This window comes from Eptesicus fuscus, chromosome 22, assembly GCF_027574615.1.
Source record: "Eptesicus fuscus isolate TK198812 chromosome 22, DD_ASM_mEF_20220401, whole genome shotgun sequence".
In the NCBI taxonomy this organism is placed as follows: domain Eukaryota; kingdom Metazoa; phylum Chordata; class Mammalia; order Chiroptera; family Vespertilionidae; genus Eptesicus; species Eptesicus fuscus.
The window spans coordinates 25,052,436-25,074,342 of NC_072494.1; the positions used below are offsets into that span (position 1 = coordinate 25,052,436).

The 21,907-nt window shown below is 38.3% G+C and overlaps 1 protein-coding gene across 3 annotated transcripts in view; it reads left to right on the plus strand.

Annotated features, from left to right (window-relative positions):
- DHX9 (DExH-box helicase 9) overlaps positions 1-21,907 on the plus strand; it is a 43,802-nt gene that overhangs the window by 1,228 nt on the left and 20,667 nt on the right. For 2 of the 3 annotated variants that reach the window (XM_054712132.1, XM_054712133.1), the window contains exons 2-12: positions 1,872-2,004; positions 2,654-2,794; positions 10,517-10,631; positions 11,622-11,734; positions 12,359-12,507; positions 14,720-14,766; positions 16,468-16,604; positions 16,984-17,073; positions 17,167-17,328; positions 17,474-17,551; positions 18,138-18,329. In XM_054712132.1, the coding sequence (XP_054568107.1) occupies positions 1,894-2,004; positions 2,654-2,794; positions 10,517-10,631; positions 11,622-11,734; positions 12,359-12,507; positions 14,720-14,766; positions 16,468-16,604; positions 16,984-17,073; positions 17,167-17,328; positions 17,474-17,551; positions 18,138-18,329 (1,335 nt within the window). In that variant the 5' untranslated portion in view covers positions 1,872-1,893. The remainder of the gene's footprint in view (positions 1-1,871; positions 2,005-2,653; positions 2,795-10,516; positions 10,632-11,621; positions 11,735-12,358; positions 12,508-14,719; positions 14,767-16,467; positions 16,605-16,983; positions 17,074-17,166; positions 17,329-17,473; positions 17,552-18,137; positions 18,330-21,907) is intronic. The other variant, XM_008145928.3, reaches the window with a different exon arrangement.

Here is a 21,907-nt window from a genome sequence, read left to right on the forward strand (position 1 = left end):
TTTCTGCCCCCTTTCAAAGTGAGAAATTAAATAGTGTAAAGGGAGAGAGAACTGCATAGGGTGGACAGGGAAGGCCTTTGGGAGGAGGGAGATCTTTGAGCTGAGGGACGTGGCTCATTAGCCTTGAGGACAAGGAAAAGCAGAACTGCAGAGGTAGCGGCGATTAGTGAGCGCTCAAGGGCAGAGATTAGGAAGAAAATGAAAAGGTCCTGTGACTGCTGGTGTGGTGAGAAAGATTTATTTGTTTATTTTATTGTCTAAAGTTTTATTTTATTTTATCTTTTTTTTTAAATTGATTTTTTTACAGAGAGGGAGAGAGGGATAGAGAGTTAGAAACATCGATGAGAGAGAATCATCGATCAGCTGCCTCTTGCACACCCCCTACTGAGGATGTGCCTGCAACCAAGGTACATGCCCTTGACCGGAATCGAACCTGGGACCCTTGAGTCCGCAGGCTGACGCTCTATCCACTGAGCCAAACCGGTTTCAGCTGTCTAAAGTTTAATATGTGTCTCTTACCCCAATTGACCCCACCACCATTCCCACCCCGGGCAAGCCCCCACTGACCCAATGTCTGTGTCCATTGGTTATGCTAATATGCATGCATACAAGTCCTTTGATTGCTCTCTAACCACTCCCCCCTCCCCTGCCATTTGTCCCGGGTCTATTTTTGTTCATCAAATTATGATGATCATTATATCCCACATATGAGTGAGATCATGTGATATTTCTCTTTCTCCGACTGGCTTATTTCACTTAGCATAATGCTCTCCAGTTCTATCCATGCTGTTGCAAATGATAAACGTTCCTCTTTTTTTATAGTGGCGTAGGATTCCATTGTGTAGATGTACTATAGTTTTTTAACCCACTCATCTGCTGATGGGCACTTAAGCTGCCTCCAAATCTTAGCTATTATAAACTTTGCTGCTATGAACATAGGGGTGCATATATCCTTTCTGATTGGTGTTTCTGGTTTCTTGGGATATAGTCCTAGAAGTGGGATTACTGGGTCAAATGGGAGTTCCATTCTCAACTTTTTGAGGAAACTCCATACTGTCTTCCACAGTGGCTACATCAGTCTGCATTCCCACCAGCAGTGCAAGAGGGTTCCTTTTTCTCTGCATGCTTGCCAGCACTTGTCGTTTGTAGATTTGTTGATGATAGCCATTCTGACAGGTGTGAGATGGTACCTCATTGTGGTGAGAAGGGTTTAAAAGAAAAATGGATTTCAGGGTGGCCAGAGTGGAAAAGGGAATCATTCAGTACGACATTGCAGTCTGCCAGGTGCACAATAGTGGTGGGAGAAAAGATGGAAAGGTCCAGACGGGTAGAGGATTTTTATGAGTTTATTTGAGCCAAACTGATGACAATTGCTGGGAAGCAAAATCTCAACGGAGTGCTTTGGAGAATGGCAGTCTTATAGTTTATACATTAAATCAGAGGAAGAGGCGTGAGGAAAGTGACATGAAATTCATTGGTGGTAGATTAAGGGTGGGGGGAAAGCAAACGGGAAATCTCTGGGATTGGCTAAAAGTAAAACATTTCTCTTACATTTGGGGGTACAGGGTAGTTAATAATTAACATAGAGATGGTATTCGGGAGCAGTATAACTGAGGGGTTCTGCAATAAATAGGTTGTGCCCTAAGGGGTCAGAGAAGTTTCAGAGGTGTGCTATCTTAGATCCAAAAAGACTGTAGACAAGCTCACTTAAGTTGAAATATTGACCTATGACAAGGAACTCACTGGCCTCTAGGACAGGACTACCCATCATGGCTCACTTCTAGTTAGGCATTTTTATGGCCATCCTATGTGGTTACTTCCAGTCTCTGAGTTTGTGGGGCCTAGTTTTTAACTGACTTTTGTTTTTTTAGGTCTGAAGACAACACCTGCATCATGGGTGATGTTAAAAACTTTCTGTATGCCTGGTGTGGCAAAAGGAAGATGGCCCCAACCTATGAAATAAGAGCAGTGGGGAACAAAAACAGGCAGAAATTCATGTGTGAGGTACTAAAGAATATATTGATATGATTTTTTAGGTTATTTTCGTGTTAAAAGAACATTGTTTTCTATTTGGAAATGGTAATGTGTTACACATTGGATAATGTTCTTGATTGTGGCTTGCCTGCTATTCTGTATCTTTAGAAATCATTTTCTGATGAATATTATTTTTAAAACAATATGCTAGATAAATTATTCTAATTAAAACATGTATCTTCCTCAGCTTCTACGGTACCAGTAACACAGATTAGGCAGTTGTTCGCTGTTTTGCCAACTCCTGTAAAAAGTAAAGCACTTCTTCATTGCTTTAGATCTAAGCGCTTAAAATAAATGGAGAGCTTGTTCTTGGGTCTTATAAAATTGCATTTTAATGTGGAGCATTTTGTTGCATGAGAGGAGAATTTCTGAGTCACATAATTTAATATTATTATTTTTAGATTAGTTTATCACTGGACAACATGCTTCAAGCTTTTTCATAAGGCAGCCAGTCCATATTCTCTTATGGTAGATGTGTTATTTTCAGTGTTTTATGGAGTATTATCTCCAGTAGTCAACTGTTATCCCTTAATAGATTGTTGAATTACGATTTTTATTTTAAGACCCAGAATTACACTTAGGCCAGTCTCTTAATAAATTGTTTTCTTCACTGTTAAAGGTTCGAGTGGAAGGATATAATTACATTGGCATGGGCAATTCCACTAATAAAAAAGATGCACAGAGCAATGCTGCCAGAGACTTTGTTAACTATTTGGTTCGAATAAACGAAGTAAAGAGTGAAGAAGTCCCAGCTATTGCGGTAAGTATTTAGAACCAAGCACTTGAGGATGTAGGTTATGATGCTAACCCAATGTGTATGGAGACTTAGAGTGACAATTTTTCAAAGTTGTTTTCAAATGCATTGGATTTTCTATGAGTACTGGGATGAGTTCCTTAAGGTTTTATTTCATTATAATGTACCTGACTTGTGGGCTTGGGAAATACCGTTTTATATATTTCATTAATTAGTAGACTGATTTTTCCAGAGCCTGTTGTGTTCTGTGTATTTCCAAAGATACCACGTTATACAAAATATAAAAATCAGTAACATTTTAAGACACAATGTTGGGTCCCATTAACACTTTGTTATATAACAGAAAGAAATAGCATTTCATATAATGGAATATTATTGTGGTGGTTTTGATACCATGATTATTTTAGTTACATGTAAGGACACAGCAAAGACCCCTCTCTAGTACTGTTTTTAAGAAATAAACTTTATTTCTCTTAATTAAACAGAAAGTCTGACTATAAAAAGGTTCACATTATGATTTAAGTAGATCCCTTTAACTAAAATGAAAAATTCCGTTTTATAAAACTTTTAGAAATCATATCTATATAAATTTTAACAATTTATTTTCACTGAATTTTTGTGTTCTGACTTGTAAAGATACATGTTTTATTTTCTTCTATTGCTTTTGACTCAGAAAAGAGACTTTCTAGTATATTGTAGATAATCATAGAATTTTTAATTACATTGTTTTGCCCATTTGTAAAATGAAGGGATTGGGCATGGTGATCTTGACATTATTTCTGGCTATGAAAACAATGTTGTACCTCTTTCAAATATTTGAAACTATTAGCATTTGCTCCACATGGTCTGACCTATTCTATATCTCTTAGCCTCTTTCTCTTGCTTGTCTTGCCAACAGCAAATTCTCTTTAATATTTTTTTTAATGTGAAAATGTTTTTCTTTTACCTTCTTTGAGTAGTAGGATTTTGGGGTGCCTGTTTCCATTTTCCAGTACTTTAAAAATAATTTTTCATTCTCTTACCTCCATTTTTTCTAATAGGACTTCAACTAAAACCAGTCATTGTGTTGTCGTCTTTGGTTGCTTTCATTTTTTTGTCTTTATGTTTGGTTTCTAGAGTTTGATTATGATATGACTAGTTATGGTTTTTTGGTTATTGTTTAATTATACTGCTTGGGGCTTGCTGAGATTCATGAATCTTTAAATTTGTCTTTCACCAAATTTAGAAACTTTTCGTTATTATGTCTTCTGCCTCATTTTTCTCTCTTCTCTTTCTGAGATTCCTGTGTTCACATGTATGTTTAAACTTTTGATGTTATCCCAAGGGTCCAGAAGCTGTCTTCTTTTTCCCCCCTACTTTCTGTTACTCAGATTGGATGATTTCAAATGGCTATCTTAAAATTCACCGCTTTTTTTCCTTTGTCATCTCTATTTTGCTGGTAAGTCCATCCAGTGGATTTTTTATTTCAGATATTGTATTTTTCACTTCCAGAATTTTTAGCTCTCCTCGCCCGCCAGTTTGGTGGCATTTCCTACTTTCTCATTCATTATAAGCATATTAGTGACCCAGTACATGGATTCATGCACATTGAAAGGAAATTAATTAGAAGGTGGCCGGCAGGGCAGGACTGGATAAGAAGGGCTGGACACACCCTGGAACCAACCTCCCGCAGTCCTTCCCCAGCATCTGCGGAGTAAGCGGGGTCCCTCCAGCAGGTGGGGTCCCTTGGCCTGGCAGGGATTGGGCTGAAACCAGCTCTCCAACATCCCCCCAAGGGTCCTGGAATATGAGAGGCTACTCTGCAAAGTTGTTGTTGTACAGGGTGTGGAAGGCAAACACAAGTGTGCAGTAAACCAGATTCGGGGCCAACAGTGCCCCAGCAACAACATAACCCACAGCATAAGGTGGGTGGAATTGTGCGGAATTCCCCTTGAGGAATCAGGCTCCGTCCTCTCTGGTTTTGGGTGCATCACCTGAAAACCACCGCTGACAAGTCACTGCAGCTCGGCAGCTCCTGGGTTGAGCGTCTGCCCTCTAGTGGTCAGTGCATATCATAGTGACCAGTCGGACACTTAGCATATTAGCCTTTTAGCCTATCTAATAAAAGAGTAATATGCAAATTGACCACTCCAACACACAAGATGGCCATCAGGGGAGAGCAGTTGGGAGGGACCAGGCCTGCAAGCGAGGGCAGTTAGGGACAATCAGGCAGACGGGAGTGGTTAGGGGAGTAATCAGGCTGGCAGGCCAAAGCAGTTAGGGGCAAGCAGGCAGGCAGGCGAGTGGTTGGGAGCCAGCAGTCCTGGATTGTGAGAGGGATGTCCAACTGCCTGTTTAGGCCCAATCAATCGGGCCTAAACAAGCAGTCAGACATCCCTTGAGGGGTCCCAGATTGGAGAGGGTGCAGGCTGGGCTGAGGGACACACACCCCTGTGCATGAATTTTGTGCACCGGGCCTCTAGTCTATTCTGTTAAAAGGGTAATATGCTAATTAGACTTGGAGGCCTTCCGGACAAAGCCATGGTGACAGGGCCGAGGCAGAGGTGTTTGTGGGCAATCAGGCCAGGATGGGAGGGCAGTTAGGGACAATCAGGCTGGCAGGGGACTGGTTAGGGGGTGATTGGGCTGGCAGGCAGAGTAGTTAGGGGCGAGCAGGCAGGCAGGCAGGTGAGCGGTTAGGAGCCAGTGGTCCCAGATAGCGAGAGGGATGTCCGACTGCCGGTTTAGGCCCGATTCCACAGGTGTCGGGCCTACACTAGCAGTCGGACAACCTTCGAGGGGTCCCAGATTGGGGAGGGTGCAGGCCGGGCTGAGGGACACCTCCCCACCCCTGCATGAATTTTGTGCACCTGGCCTCTAGTATATATAGAAGAGATATAGCCTGGGCCTCCTTCATAGAGCCCTTCCATTGATGGCACCCACCTAGGCTGGCCTGGTGCCAGTGCATAGTGTGGTGGTCTGGATTGTCGTTCTGCTGTTTGGTCGATTTGCATATTATGCTTTTACTAGAGGCCCAGTGCACAAAATTCGTGCACGGGGGGGCAGAAGGGGTTGTCCAGCCTGCACCCTCCAATCTGGGACCCCTCGAGGGATGTCCGACTGCCCGTTTAGGCCCGATCCCACCGGGACTGCTGGCTCCCAACTGCTCGCCTGCCTGTCTTACTGATTGCCCCTAACCGTTTCTGCCTGCCAGCCTGATCATCCCCTAACCACTCCCATGCCAGCCTGATTGATGTCTAACTGCTCCCCTGCCAGCCTGTTTGCCCCCAACTTCCCTCCTCTGCCAGCCTGGTCACCCCCAACTACCCTCCCTTGCAGGCCTGGTGCCTCCCAACTGCCCTCCCCTGCTGGCCATCTTGTGTCCACATGGGGGCAGCCATATTGTGTGTTGGAGTGATGGTCAATCTGCATATTATTCTTATTAGATAGGATAGAGGCCTGGTACACAGGTGGGGGCCAGCTGGTTTGCCCTAAAGGGTGTCCCGCATCAGGGTGGGGGTTCCCTTGGGGCGTGGGCAAGGGGCCTGTGGTGGTTTGCAGGCCGGCCATGCTCCCTGGCGACCCAAGCAGAGGCCCTGGTATCTGGAATTTATTTACCTTCTACAGTTGAAACTTTGTAGCCTGGAGCGGAGCCAGGCCTCCTGCTTGCTCCATGGCCAGCAGCCATTTCTGTTGGGGTTTATGTACCTTCTATAATTGAAACTTTGGGTGTGCGGAAAACTTTGCTTCCTCCATTACCTGGGAAGCCCAAGCCTCCCTCCTGCTCTCTCTGGCTGTAGCCATCTTGGTTGTATTTATTTGCATACTTGCTCTGATTGGCTGGTGGGCGTGGCTTGGTGTAGTGGAGTTATGGTTAATTTGCATATTATTTTATTAGGTAGGATTATTATAGCTGTTCATAATATATAAATGTGAATTTCCTTTATGTCATTGAGCATAGTTATAATAGCTGCTTTTTAAGTCCTTGACTACTAATTCTAACATCTGAGTCACCTCCAGGTTTGGATCTGTTCATTACATTTTCTCTTGAGATCAGATCACCTTTTCCTTTTTTTATGTCAAGTAACTTTGTATTATAGTCGAGCATTGTGAATATTATATTGTGGAGATCTTAAATAATATTCCTCCAGAGAGTATTGCTTTTACTGTGTTATCAAGCAGGTAAGTTGATTGGACTCTTTCTCTGCAAACACTGCCTTTTGACTAACAGCTCAAATCTTACCTCAGTTTTCCAATCCTTTGCTGGGCAGATTCCAATCTGCCCAGTGTATGTGTATGGGTTAGAAATTTGGACAGGGTTCATGCACAGAATTTAAGGTTCCTCCCTCTTTACTTTCCAGGATTCCCTCCTCACTTTCTAGCAGTTTTGTTCCCTAAACTCTTACCATCTGATACTTCTGGCCAGAAAGACCAGATTTTCTATTGGAGTTTTATTTGCCTCTCACAATCTTTCCTCAGACTAAATGTCTATAAAATAAATAGAAGTTACACTTTCGGCCGAAACCGATTTGGCTCAGTGGATAGAGCGTCGGCCTGCGGACTCAAGGGTCCCAGGTTCGATTCTGGTCAAGGGCATGTACCTTGGTTGCGGGCACATCCCCAGTAGGGGGTGTGCAGGAGGCAGCTGATCGATGTTTCTCTCTCATCGATGTTTCTAACTCTCTATCCCCTCTCTCTTTCTCTCTGTAAAAAATCAATAAAATATATTTTAAAAAAAAAAAAAGAAGTTACACTTTCGCCATCCGTTGATTTCTCTCATTTTAAGTCCCCTCCAGAGTCTGCTAGCTTTTGTTCACTTTTAGTGCCTTCATATAGTTGTCGGAGTCTTAGGTATTTTTTTCCCCTGGAGTTCATGTTACCTGCAGGAGCTTGTTTGGCCACACCAGAAACAAGACCCTATTGTCTTTTCATTGTAGCATTTTAACATGCTCAGATCTTTTCTATTGAATGCTTTGACTATGCATTTTTAATTTCTTCCTCACTTCCTGTTTTCTAGCTACACTGGTCTTGCATTTCCAGCATCTTTTCTGTATAAAATAATAGAATCTTTTCATCAGAAAGATTGAAAATAATGAATAAAGCTTTATAAGACAAATGAAGTACAAATAAAACGGGAGTAGACATAATAATATCAGAATAAACTTTAAGGAAGAAAGTAGAAAAGACAAACATCAGTTCATATTGAACCAGCCCACTTAGCATTAAAAATGCTAATATGTATTGGCAAAACTAAAATGGTAATGTTAGAAAGGGACCCAAAAAATCCTACTAAATATTTGGAAATTTGAACACTTGGTTCTAAATGAAAATTTAAAATTATAGTGACAGACTGTTTAAATAACAATGTCTGTCAAGACTTTGGAGGGCAGATAGGTAGTCGTTTATTCAAAGGGACTTCAAATGCTTTTATTATTGTACAAGATATGGTAGATAGTAGTTCGCAGGATAGGAAAGGCCATTTCGTAGTTCGCAGGATAGGAAAGGCAGAAACTAGATTTGACTATAGAAAATATACTAACAAAATACTTCTTTAGACAGTGAGCAGTATTAATAAAGTTAAAAGGGAAAGGACAAATTTTTTGGAACTTATATGACAGAGTGAATAGCACTGAAATGGTAAATTCTTAGAAATCAATGATAACAGTGTATCCAGGTAGAACATAGAGCAAAGAAACTAAGTTAAAGTAATAGATTGTTAGAACAAATACCAAAACTGATATTGGTAAAGATGTAAAATGTACCTATAATTCCAAGAATTGGAGAGAATATGGGAAAATAGATTATCATATGTAGTGCTGGGTGAGTATGGAATTCAGCAACCTTTCTGCAGAGCACTGTGGTGCTTTTTAAAATGTTGGTGTCTTTTAACTTTTATGAATTTTTCTTAAATAAGCCTTAGTACAGAGAGTTTAAGGCAATGTTTTATAATTTTTAAAATATTTTTTATTGATTTCAGAGAGGGAGAGAGCGATAGAAACATCAATGATGAGAGAGAATCATTGATTGGCTGCCTCCTGCATGCCCCCCAACTGGGGATCGAGCCCGCAACCCGGGCATGTGCCCTGACCAGGAATCAAACTGAGACTTTCCTGGTTCACAGGTTGATACTCAACTACTGAGCCATGCCGGCCAGGTTTTATAATTTTTTTAATAGTGATTTTCAGTATTTGTTTTCTCTTGGTTTTGAAGTTATAAATTATCAACATGGTATTGCTTGAGTTATATAGAGTGTGTGTGTGAGTGCGCGTGCGCGATGAGCTGTTGAGTTGGCTTGAGACTCCTGGCAACATGCTATGAATGACATCCATAATGTTCTGTTTTTAACAGCTTTGCTTAGCTCCTATAGATTTGTGCCTATAGCTTCTTTTATGGAGTCAATTCATCTCATATTTGGTCTTCCTCTTTTCATACTGCCTTCTATTTTTCCCAGTAGTATTGTCTTTTCCAAAGAACCCCGCCTTCTCATGATGTGCCCAAAGTGTAGGACAGCTTCCGTTTTTTTTTTTTTCATTTTTGCCTCCAGTGATATTTCAGGCTTAATTTGCTCTAGGATATACTTGTTCATCTTACACTATATTTGACACTAATCAGTTTTTTTCCTGTCAGCCTTCTTCACTGTTCACCTTTCACATCCATACATAGTAATTGGAAATAATACGGGTGTGAACAATTTTCGCCTTGGTCTCTGTTGACACATTTTTGCTCTTGATGATCTTTTCTAAATCTTCCATTGCTGCCCTTCTGAGTCAGCTCTCCCTTGATTTCTTGGTTGCAGTCTCCATTTGAATTGATGACTGAACTAAGGTAAGAAAATCTTTACCAATTACAATGTCTTTATTATTGTCTATGTTAAAAGTTGTATATTTCTTCTGTAGTCATGATTTTTGTCTTCTTGGTGTTCAAATGCAGTCCTGCTTTGGTCTTTTCATCAGAAATTTCAAATCATTGCTACTTTTTCTTTGTAGCAATGATTTGTAGTATATCCATACAACAGAGTAGTAAGTTCTTAAAATTCATGTAGATCAATATTTAAAGAAGTAGAAAATGTATGTAAAATATTTTGAATTTGTCTTAAACCTTGATGTTTCTTCTCTGGAAATCTCTTCTCCCAGTTCCTTTTTGCTTGGCTCTTCACTTGCTTCGTATCTCTTCTCAAATGTTACCTATGAGTGCAGCTTTTCCCTGTTCACTTGATTTAAATAGTGATCTCTCACAGTCTTTATTTTCTGCTTCATTTTTCTCTGTCACACCTGACATATTATGTATTTATTTCTTGTTTAGCTTTATAAGAATATAGCTATTGAATATAGCTCTATTAGTACAGAACATGTGCCTTTTGTGCATTGTTTTATCTCAGTACCCAGAACAGTGTTACCATGTAGAAGGCTCCTAACAGATACTTCTTGAATGTTGATTGTACTTAGAAAGATAGTAAATGGAAGAAGAAGTAAGTTAACAATACAGCATAAACTGATCTCACTTTTTATGGGAAAATTATATTTATGTACATGTTATATTATAAAATTCCCAGATGGAGAATTATGAGTAATCTATACTACTCTTGCCTTTTCTACCTGAAATGAGAACTTGATAGTTTTATAGTTACTGAAAGCAAAGAGGTTAATATGGGAAGAGGAGGGGGCAGCATGTGGGCTTTAAGTAGAAAAGAATTTACTAGTCCCTGTGAAGGCGAAATTGCTTATACTGTCTTGACTTTTTCACTTGCAGGTGGCACCCCCTGTCCCCCCACCTACCGATACACCTGACACTACAGCAGATAATGGCGAGGGTTTGCCAGCAACCATGGGAGGACCTCTTCCCCCACATCTGGCTCTCTTGGCAGGTAGGGAACTTGAGTGTGTTCGCATGACTGAGAGCAAGTTACACACTTATCTTGCTTGGTCATCTCTGTTTTTCACTTGGATAGAAAGAAATGACTCTAATAAACTCTTAATGTTATGAGCGATCCCAAGCCTTCATAAGTTTGCAAATACCACCAGCTCATTTAATTTTTTTTTATAAAGCATGATACAGCTTAAATCCCTTGCTATAATTAGTATTTACTTATTTCTAATCTCTGTATGGATTTTTGCACAGGCTAGAACATTTGGTTAAAGGGTCTTATTTATTGCCCTTTCTTGTTTCTAATGTATCCTACCAAATATATTATAAACTTATTTGTTTACCTATGGATCCAGGCCATTGCTGAATTCCATATATTACTTAAACTTTCATTGGTATGTCCACTGTAAAGTAAATGAACTAATGTATTTGGTCAAATTACTTAAGTCTCATATCCAGTATTTGTGAAATGAGAATAACTGGTATTTAAGATTATTGGGTGGGGTAATTATTTTAAAGCATGTGATTAGTCGGTACTCTTTTTAGTTACTCTGCTTTTTCATCAGGATTCATCACTTACCCTTTTCAGCTTCTCATTTTTTATCTCCAGCACTAGCAGATAGCTTCCTTCCCTAGTCATACTTGGCAAAGAAATAGTTTTATCATTTAATCAGTTATTTGATATGTAGCACCTTGACAAACAGTGCTACACTGCTAATGCATGCTCGATTGTCAGCCACTTCTGACCATTACTGCTAGCTTAGCCCTGCATACCAGCCTTGGAATTAGCAATTTAGTCCTATCCTGTAGTCACATAACACTTTTCAAGTAAGTCCTGGAGATTTCAAGCCCATTTCCAAATAATTGAAATTTGCATTTCTAATTATAGAGTGTCAAATCTAAATTAGAAATAGTCTTTAAAATATTTAGGATCTTCCTGCAGTTTGATTCATCAAAAAAAAAAAACCACACAATCATTTTCTTTCCTTAGTAGAAAATAATTCTGAAATTGGGGCCTCTGGCTATGGTGTTCCTGGGTCCACCTGGGATAGAGGATCCAACTGCAAGGATTATTACTCAAAGGAAGAACAGGAAGTACAAGCGGTAAGACTGTCATCCCCCTGTGTTAACATCTCTAGGACTGTGAGTGAGACTTAGTTCATAGCAAGGTTTAAGATATTCGCAACTTAATAATTAGGTGATTGTTTTCAGTGGTTATTTGAGACATCTTGATCACACAAGACACCAAAAATCTAAACTACACATTAAATCTGGTTACTAGAATTGCCTGTGAAATAAAACATTATTTTTCTTGGTTGTAATAAAAGATCTCACCTGCTTTATAGGAAACGTAGTTACCTCACTTGGTACATTTTATGAGCTATTGTTGTAAAAATGCCTTGATAAAACAACTTATCTTCCTACTTAATATATTTAAAGTGGTAAAACTAGCACATACAAAAGAATTGTCAAAGGTTTCTTAGGAACAACTTAAATACAATATGTTAATAGCTAATGTATTAGTTAGCTAATAGGGCCATCAGATGCAGAACAGACGAATTCTGGCTCAATTTTGAGTAGGAATAGAAACTATTAAAAGCAGTTTTTAAAAAGCAGCTTTTGCATTATGAAAGATGGTACAAAGAAGTTATTGTTATAAATTTCTCTATCTTAAATATTCATAAATAAAATCAGTGCAGCCAAATTTAATTTTCATTGATTCAACAGACTCTAGAATCAGAAGAAGTGGATTTAAATGCTGGGCTTCATGGAAATTGGACCTTGGAAAATGCTAAGGCTCGGCTGAACCAATACTTCCAAAAAGAAAAGATCCAAGGAGAATATAAGTACACCCAAGTGGGCCCTGATCACAACAGGTTTGCTTGTTTCACTCTTTCCTTCTGTAGAAAGTCAAGGTTGTTTTGGATGTTCATTGGTCTAGATTTATACAGCTGTGTAAGACATTCTGCTGTTTATATTGCTAGACTTACAAGATTCTCATTTGAGTTTGAAAGGCAAAAATGATAGTCTCAGCTGGTGCTATCAGCCAGAGGCCTCAAGTTTATTCTCTGTTAGAGGCAGTTACAATGATTATTTCTTTAATGAGTCAAATTGGACACTTAAGGTTTAGAGTCTCAGGTAGATTGCATTGCACCTTGATCTAGATTTCCTTTCGTTCTGCTTTGCAACTTGCTAGCTCTGAAGATTCCTATTGGAAGTTTTAAGGGTTTAGTCTTTGTATGTGAATTAGCTTCCTTGTAGCCTGTCAACTTGATAAAACTGAACATAAAGGGGGGGGGGGGGTCCTTGTAACAGTGACAGTATGTTTCTCAGCCCGCTTGCTGTTCTTCCTGAGAGCATTCCAGGGTGTAGTAATTATTACTCCCAGGAAGGCTCATATGGATTAGACTCTTCAGGGGGAACTGTATTTTATTGGAAGGGAGGGAAGGTCATAATGAAAACCTGGATGATTAATTTGCTGTTCTTTATAAGAAATAAATTACTCAAATACATTAAAAGTATTTTTTTTTTAAATCAAAAGCATTCTTTCTCCCTTGGGTGCATCTAGCAACCCTAAAATAATTACTACTAAAATAAAACTTTGACACTGTGGTCAAAGTGATTTATAGAGCATTGTTACCTCTGCACCCCACTGTTTTGTTCAATCCTGAATTCTCAAATACTTAATTCTGATGTCAGACTTTAAAACCCTCAGAGGTTGTAAAAGAAATATGCATTTGTTAATAATTTTTCTTTAATATTTTGTCCTTCTGAACTGATTTGGCTTAGCAGCACTTGGTGACTTTCAGAAGAGTTAGATGACTTAATTGTGCTGGCAATACTTTGTAAACATTTTTTATGTCACTATCTTATCTCTGACTTGTGATACTAAGAATTGAAGAATTCAGGATATGAAGATTAGGGAGGCAAAGACAGTCGGGGAAGCTGGGACAGCATTGCTCCTTGTATGTCCTTTATTTAAAGGCATAACAGACAGCAACACCAGAGGTCTGTGTTCATACACACACATGTGCTGCTGCTTAGGCTGAACTAAGCAATCACATGGGAAACGATTGTAAACTGATTTCTGGTGTCGCTGTTCCCCCTAGGTGGAGGAGAATGAGATTGACTTTAAGCCTGGCTGAGAAACATACTGGCATCGGTGTCATTAATGAAAGGGTGGATGTTGTTCCCCTGAAAGTCAGTGGCCTTTGACCCCTGAACCAGCTGTGCCTGAAGGTCAGTTCACAAGATGTATAGGAAGGAGTCTAACATCTTTTTCTTAATCCTCACTTAACCTTTTATTCATAGCACAAAGTCAAGGTTAGAGTGTACCTGAGCAGTGAAAGGATCAGAAACCATAGTTTTCAAAGGGCAATTTTTCCCTTGTTGAAACCTAAACCATTCCCTAGAATCTGCCAGCAATTTTAGCTATAATTTTCAAAAGTTCTTTGTTCTCCAGGATCTGATTTAAGTAAATGTAATATAAATATGCTAAAAAAAATTTTTTGTTATTAAGGGCTGTTGTCACCTGTAGACAGATACCAGACCCCTGCCTCAGGAGCCACTGATACATGCAGTGTTTGTGTGTCCATGTGCTGTGTGCATGCATACCTATATTTAGATTATTTTAACAGATTGAAGTCATTAGTGGGTAGCCCATGCAAAGGAATCTTAATCATAGCTATAATTTAAAGAGCTTTGGTTTCTTGGCCCCAAGCTAAGTGGAAAATTCCTTTTCATTGAATGTTTTCTAGCTATTCAGAGTACAACCTTTGGAGTAAGAGTAAGTAAATATAGAATCTAAAACCCTAACATTTTCTTTTCATGAAAAATTGGCTTATCAGCTTTGATTATACCAGTCTTGTGCCATGTTGTATGTTATTTGAAGTTTATATACTCTATTCTAGGATTGAACAGAAGCAAGTGTTTTACAATGTTTTTTTTTTTTTTTTGTTAGTTTGTTTTCTTTTGTTTTTTGGCTGTGATTTGCTTAAGCAGTTGGAAAAGCCTGCCTGATTTAGGAGTCCTGGATTGAGTCATTTCTAATAGTGAAATTCCTAACCTTGTTTGTGTATGTCGTTACAGGAGCTTTATTGCAGAAATGACCATTTATATCAAGGTGCTGGGCAGAAGTAAGTGTTACTGATAAGCTGAATCTTACGTAGAGGAATAGTATTCACAGTAGAGTCTTGAGCTACAAATATGTGGGTTTTATTAATTGAAAGAATACATGATATAAGGCAGCATCTAGGGTGTTTTAGGGTATTAGTGATTATATGAGAGGACCCAGTTTCCCAAGGTGCAGGTGTGTGGGGGGTGTGGGGGGAAATTAGGCTAGTGTTAAAATTGAAAGGGTGAGAGATGGTAGGCTACTTAGGAGCCTGCAAGTGTCAAAGAATTTTAAAACTTTAAAAAAAAATTTCTACACAAAAATGTTCTTTTTGTTTAGGTAAAACTAGCTGGGTGAAATTTAGAAAAGAAGTATAAATTGGATGACAGGATTAGAAGACAGATGTGTAGCATTTATTAGTCATAGAGTCAAGAAGGAAAGGTGAGAAAGTAATCCTGAGAAACAAGACTAGATGGGGGTTATTCATAAAGAAAGTAAAAAGGTAAAGGTATGATGCCTGTATTCTTTATGCTTAGTAAGTTTAAAACGGGCAGTGTGTTGTGTTTGAAGGCTAAGGAGCTAGCCCTATGTACCTGGCTTTGTTACTGACAGATTTTATGACTTCAAATATCACACCTTATGTCTCTGGGACTCAATTTACTTTATTTGGGGACTGAGAGAAATGGCCAAAGATTTTTTCCAACTTGAGAGTTCTGCAGCTGACATTCGTGTTTCAAATTGCATATATGAAGGACTTTCCTGTTAGAATGGAGTCTGTGAATAAATCATCAGGAGATGTTGAATTTTTTTTATCTCAGACTTCAAAAATAAGTTATTTTGAGTGATTGGGATGTTAAGGGAAGAGAAGTTAAGGCAGTCTGACATCTGTACGCCCATTCATCTGACAACCATCAGAATTAATTTGACCAAGTTGGCTAATTAGACAGGAAGGGCCTGTGCCCCTTGTTACTTTTGTCATCTCTCCTAAAGCTGAATAATACTGAAGGAGGGGAAACCTTATACTAGCATTTTCTTTAAGAAAGTTGTATTTGGAACACAGTGTTACTCATCTGTTTGTGTCAGGGGATAGCACACTTCTATATAGGGCCAGATCATAAATATTTAAGTTTTGCAGGTCACATATATCACACACTTATTTTTGTTGTATTTGTACAGTTTTAAAAACATGACTATTAGTTCCTGAGCCTGTAGTTTGTCAAACCCTAGTTAAGTATTGTCAATGGATGGCTTCCCACTTTAAAGGCAGATTTGAACAGTTATGACAGAGATCATGAGGTTTGCAAAGCCTAAAATATTATCTGACTAGGAGAAGATTGCTAACCACTTTGAATTCATTTTCATTTTATATTTTGCTTTGTTGACCCTTTGCTTTTACTACGTTAAGCTATGTTTCCTTCCCCTTTTTAATGTCAATATTAATAATGATACGTTTTATTGAAATAGGTTATTGCTTTTATAGTGATGAATTGTTTTTGTCTTAGTATCAGCCTATAGTCAAAGGTGGTTGGTCACTCAATTGATAAGCTATTATAGAATTGCTTTTGGTTAGCAGTTAAAATGAAAAAGAACTTAGAACCCATTGCTTACTCTGTATTTTAGGGTGGGGTTTGTTTTGTGTGTGTTTTTTGCTTATGAAACAATATGTTTCTTTACTTAGTTGAGTTATTCTTCTGTCTTTGGTAATCATGACCTTAATTTATAGGGATTTTTGCACGTGAACATGGATCAAATAAAAAATTGGCAGCACAGTCCTGTGCCCTGTCACTTGTCAGACAACTCTACCATCTTGGAGTGGTTGAAGCTTACTCTGGACTTACAAAGAAGAAAGAAGGAGAGACAGTGAGTCTTTAGACTTAGTAGCCTAGAGAGATATTGTGAAATATTTAGCTGCTGTTTAGGATAAATTAAACTTTAACTATGAATTAAACTTTAACTATAAATTAAACTTTACTGTTTAGGATTTCAGTCAAGTTTAATTTATAGTTAAGAAATGGAAATGGCCCTACTAGTCATCTATGCCAGGTGGGTTGCTTGTGTTCCCAGTGGGCAATAATCATTGAAGTAATTCTTTTCACGGGAGAGAACTGACTTATTGTTGGCTGTAGGAATATTTTAGACCTAGCGTTGGCCACATGCTCTGATCCCTGCTACAGTAGATCTACTAAGTAGTGATTGTATGTGATGTGATGTGATTTTCATGGTCATCCTTTTTCTGTAGGTGGAACCTTATAAAGTTAACATCTCTCAAGATTTAGAGCATCAGCTACAAAACATCGTTCAAGAGCTAAATCTTGAAATCATACCTCCAGTAAGTATGCAGCTCTTTAGTTCACCTTTGTCAAGAAATTCTCTAGTCAGATAAGCACCTGGTATTATTTTTTTGCTTTCCCTTTCTAAATAGCCTGATGATCCTTCTGTGCCCGCTGTTCTCAACCTTGGCAAATTGGCTCATTTTGAGCCATCTCAGCGACAAAACCAAATGGGAGTGGTTCCTTGGTCACCTCCTCAGTCCAACTGGAATCCCTGGACTAGCAGCAACATTGATGAGGGACCCCTGGCTTACGTGAGTGCATTGTTATTCTTGAGATCAGACTCTTATATTTTACTTTTTTTTTTTTTTACTTTTGAGTATATTTCATTAAAGTGTCCAGTGGATTCTGTTTGAAGGTGAATTATGTGCTTTTGACTGTTGCTCTCCCATTTTACAGGCTACTCCAGAACAAATAAGCAAGGACCTTAAGAGTGAATTAATGTACCAGTTGGACCAAGATCATGATTTGCAAGCTGTAAGTCTATGAAGTATAATAGACATGTGGCCAGAGCTTCAGAACATTCTAGGTGTAGGCAGAAGGACAGTAAATAATATTTTTTACCCTTTCTCGGAAAGTACATCAAAGATGTTTACCAAATGGCTCATCTAAGATACTGTGGAGGGTAGTAGTTGTGAGTTAAGGGGCTGGGATTCGTAGTTAATTGCAAGTGGAGAGATTTGGGGTAATAACTATTACGGTTATTTTCAGTATTTTCCTAATAAAACATTAAAAATGTTAGAAGAAAGAGAATGTATATGGAATGTTCAGGGAGAAAGGAGGAAAAAAGGGTGTGAGCAAGGCCACTATGTAGACTCTTCACAAATTTAGTGAGAAGGGGCAGTTCTATTAGAGATAGAAATGTATACATTCTTTTTTTAAATATATGTTTATTGATTTCAGAGAGGGAGAGAGAAACATTGATGTTGAGTACTAAGCCAGTGGAAAGGAATACGTTTTTATAGAGGTGGCAATTTTTATTCTTTTATTTATTTAGCAAGAGGACAGTTGCTTTTATTATACATGTGGGTAGAAATTTGAGGTGTAACTTTTCTAAACGCAGATCTTGCAAGAGAGAGAGTTACTGCCTGTGAAGAAATTTGAAGGTGAAATTCTGGAAGCAATTAGTCAAAATTCAGTTGTCATTATCCGAGGAGCTACTGGATGTGGGAAAACCACACAGGTTCCCCAGTTTATTCTTGATGACTTTATCCAGAATGACCGCGCAGCAGAATGTAATATTGTAGTAACTCAGGTAAGTAGCCAGCCAGCTTACTAAGTGTGTGTCTGGTGTGAATTAGATGGATGGTGGAAATGCCTAGAGGCCAGACTATTTCTAATTCTTTGATCAATTCTCCTTTGTAGCAAGATATGGATCTGAAAGTGGTAGAACATCAGGCCCTTTAAAATTAAACAAAAACAACAACACAAAAAGAACTAACGCCTTGTTCTGGTATCCAGTATCCTTCACTGATAAGCTAAACTGTGCTATGTAGGAGATTGTTTTTGTCTGGGTTGAAGGGAGTCTTTGGGCCTAGAATCAAGACTGAGAGTACTTTCTCCTCAAGTTCACATCCAAATCTTGGTCTTCTCTACCTTACCATCAAATAATTTACAGTGAAAACCAGTTAGAATAAGAGCAGGCAAGCTAGTAAAACAGAAAATGGTTAATCATTTACCAAGTGCTTGATTTAAGCCATCATTTCAGGATATAGCTGTCTCATATAGAATAAACTCCAAAAATAGAACCAGATATGTTTCTGATATCTGGTGCTGTAGAAATCATTTTATTGCAGCCCTGTTCTATCACCGTGTATTTAAATAACCAGGTGAGAAATGATGTGGCGTTCTGGAACCTGTGCTCCTTCAGTTAGACAACTCTTAAGAGAAGTTATTGCAGTTTGGGATAAATGTGAAGAGGGGTACATCAAAGAGGTGGATCCTTGAATCCTGCAAAAGAACAGTTCAAATGCCAATGGAATGGAAAGTGTTACCAAGTGTCTGGCACAAAGGGAATTCAGTGAGTCCTCAGTAAATATTAGCTATTTTGGTTAAAGTGAACACAGATAAACTGTGAAGTAACCACTTAAAAGCTACCTACTACTAAGGCTGGACCCCAGGCAAGAGGAATAAGATTCTTTAGAGGAAATGAGATCAGTCATGTGCAATGAATATGTAAAGAAAAGCTTATATCCTAGAGATTAATGGAAGTATTCTGTTGGAATGGCAACATTATTTCTTGCTTTCATCACCACTACTTTCTAACTAGTTTCACTTAAATTGGTTATTTTGTTATTTTTAATATATTAAATAATCTAAATACAACATAAGGCAGAATAATTGGAGAAAGGATTAGATTGGGAATAAATAAAATGTGTTACAGCTAAAGTCATTTGTATGAATTTAGGCAAAATAATTGAACTTCTCAGTTTTTTAATTAGAATGAAAAAAAAAATCAGTCTTGTTGTGAAACACAAATGAAATAGTATGTACAACCATAGTATTTACTGTTATGTTACACAGATGTTAATTATAACTATTCTAGAGGTCTCCATAGTCTTGGTTCTTTATATTTATTTATAGAATTATATAGTATTTCAATATACTATAGAGCAGTTAAGAGAGAAGCAGCTAAGCCACAGGGGGAAAGGTAGTTCTGCAGGTATAGATGATGTTTGGTGCTCCTTGTCTTGTGTTTATTTACTGTGGGACAGCTTGTAAAACAATTGTTGAAGCACTGAAAATCAAGGGAAAAGGTAAATTCAAGGGATAATAAGAGTAAACTTATTAGGCTATCAGGTGGTATACAGTTTGAGAAGTGTTTCAATAGTCACTAGTAGTTCTTTAAGCAGAATTTTACACAAAATGCTTATCTTGTGAATATTTATAATGAGAATTAGAAGATTATTTTTAGTTGCCTTTTTCTGACTATAAAAGGAATATGTAGCCATTGGGGAAAAATTAGAAAATAAGAGTAAATTTTTTTTTAATTGATTTCAGAGAGGAAAGGAGAGGGAGAGAGAGAAAAACATCAATGATGAGAGAGAATCATTCATCGGTTGCCTCCTGCACAGAACCCAGGCATGTGCCCTTGACTGGAATCAAACCTGAGAACCCTTCAGTCCACAGGCTGACACTATCCACTGAGCCAGACCAGTTGGGGCTAGAAAATAGAGTAAATTTTAAAGAAAGCAAAACCCACTCAGGATACCGCCATCCAGAAGTAATCATTTTTACTGTTGGTCTGCATCCTTTTAGGCTGTTTCATACACACCTTGTACACCATCCTAACCTGCTCCAAAATATAAGAACACAATGTTGTTTCAGAGCAACAGTATAATTTTTAATGACTTCATAATGCCCCCATTTTATGCATATGCCCTTACATTACTATTAAGAGATGGAGATTTTTTTAAAGATTATTTCTAATATTTTGGCATACTACATACGCTGAGGTAAATGTACTTGTAATCTTTATATACTTGTTTCATTGAAATAAATTCTTAGACATGCACTTTGCTGTATTTCCCTCAGGAAAAATCGCACTGATCTCTAAGCATATCAATTATGAATGAAAAAGTGCTTCTCTCTTTAGTGTGTATTTTAAATGGTTTTATGTTTGTCTGAAAGTCCAGGCTGTTGAAGTGGGAAGTTAAGTCAAGTATATAAAATATGGGAAGGAGATTGCAGGGTCATTTGCTGTTTGAATAGTCATCTTAATATTGATGTTTTCTGTTCATACTCAAGTTGATTTAACTGATTGGGCTTCTGAAGATGGTTCTAAAGAGCACCTCTTGCCTGGCTGGTGTGGCTCAGTGGTTGAGTGTCAACCTATTAACCAGGAGGTCACAGTTTGATTCCCGGTCAGGGCACGTGCCTGGATTGTGTGTGGTGGTTGTTTTTTTAAGCACCTCTTGCATTAATTTGTAACACAAATTAATGGAATGGATGGCTTTCTTGAGTCTCTGAAGACAGTTGTGTTTGGGGGCAGTAGAGTTAACTACAGTATATACTATATGGGAAATATGCCGTCTCCTGCCTGTATTCGTTTAGAAGGCTGGAATCGGCAAAGCTTGTAAACGTGCAAGTAGCCCTAAGGTGATAAAGGCAATCTCTGCATACCCAGTAGCATATGAATACATCTCCAAAGAGTCAAATATCCTACTGAGTTTTAAGTTCTAGAAGGCAGCAGCTCTTTATTTAGGAGAAATGCTGAAAATTGTAGGAAAGACAGTAGAGGAAAGGATTAACAGTAGCATGGAGCATTTACCTGTTACTTATAGACTGCAATGAACTTCTTAAAAGGACCCAGAAACTATATTGTACATTTAGTAGAACACCTTTTTCACATTTCCTGTCATGAGTATAGCAGAAGTCTTCCTTTGATGGACAAATACAGAGCTCAGTTCTTCATGGAATGCTTTCACTCAGGGTTGGTGAAGTGCAGAGTACTGGTCAGGTCAGTAAAAGCTAGCATAGTTCAGCAAGTCAAGGCACATAAACCAGATAGAATATAAGTTCATGAAAATTCAACACAGTTATGCTCAAGAAGGCATCTTTTAATCACTTGTCTTTTCCTGGGATAAATATGAACCAAGTGATTGTACAATTAAACCTGTATTTGTACGAGCTCCATACACCAACGGATTCTTTTATGAGGGACATAGAAATTAATAAATCATGTTTTGTACTAATTCAAAGGGTAGTTCTAGTGAAGTTGTGTTGTTTTTTTAATTAAGATTTAGCCTCTGATTTTCTAAATAGTGGTAATCTGCGATATCTTAATATAGGTACTTAACTAGATAAGAAACTCAGAAAATTTTCTCAAGCAAG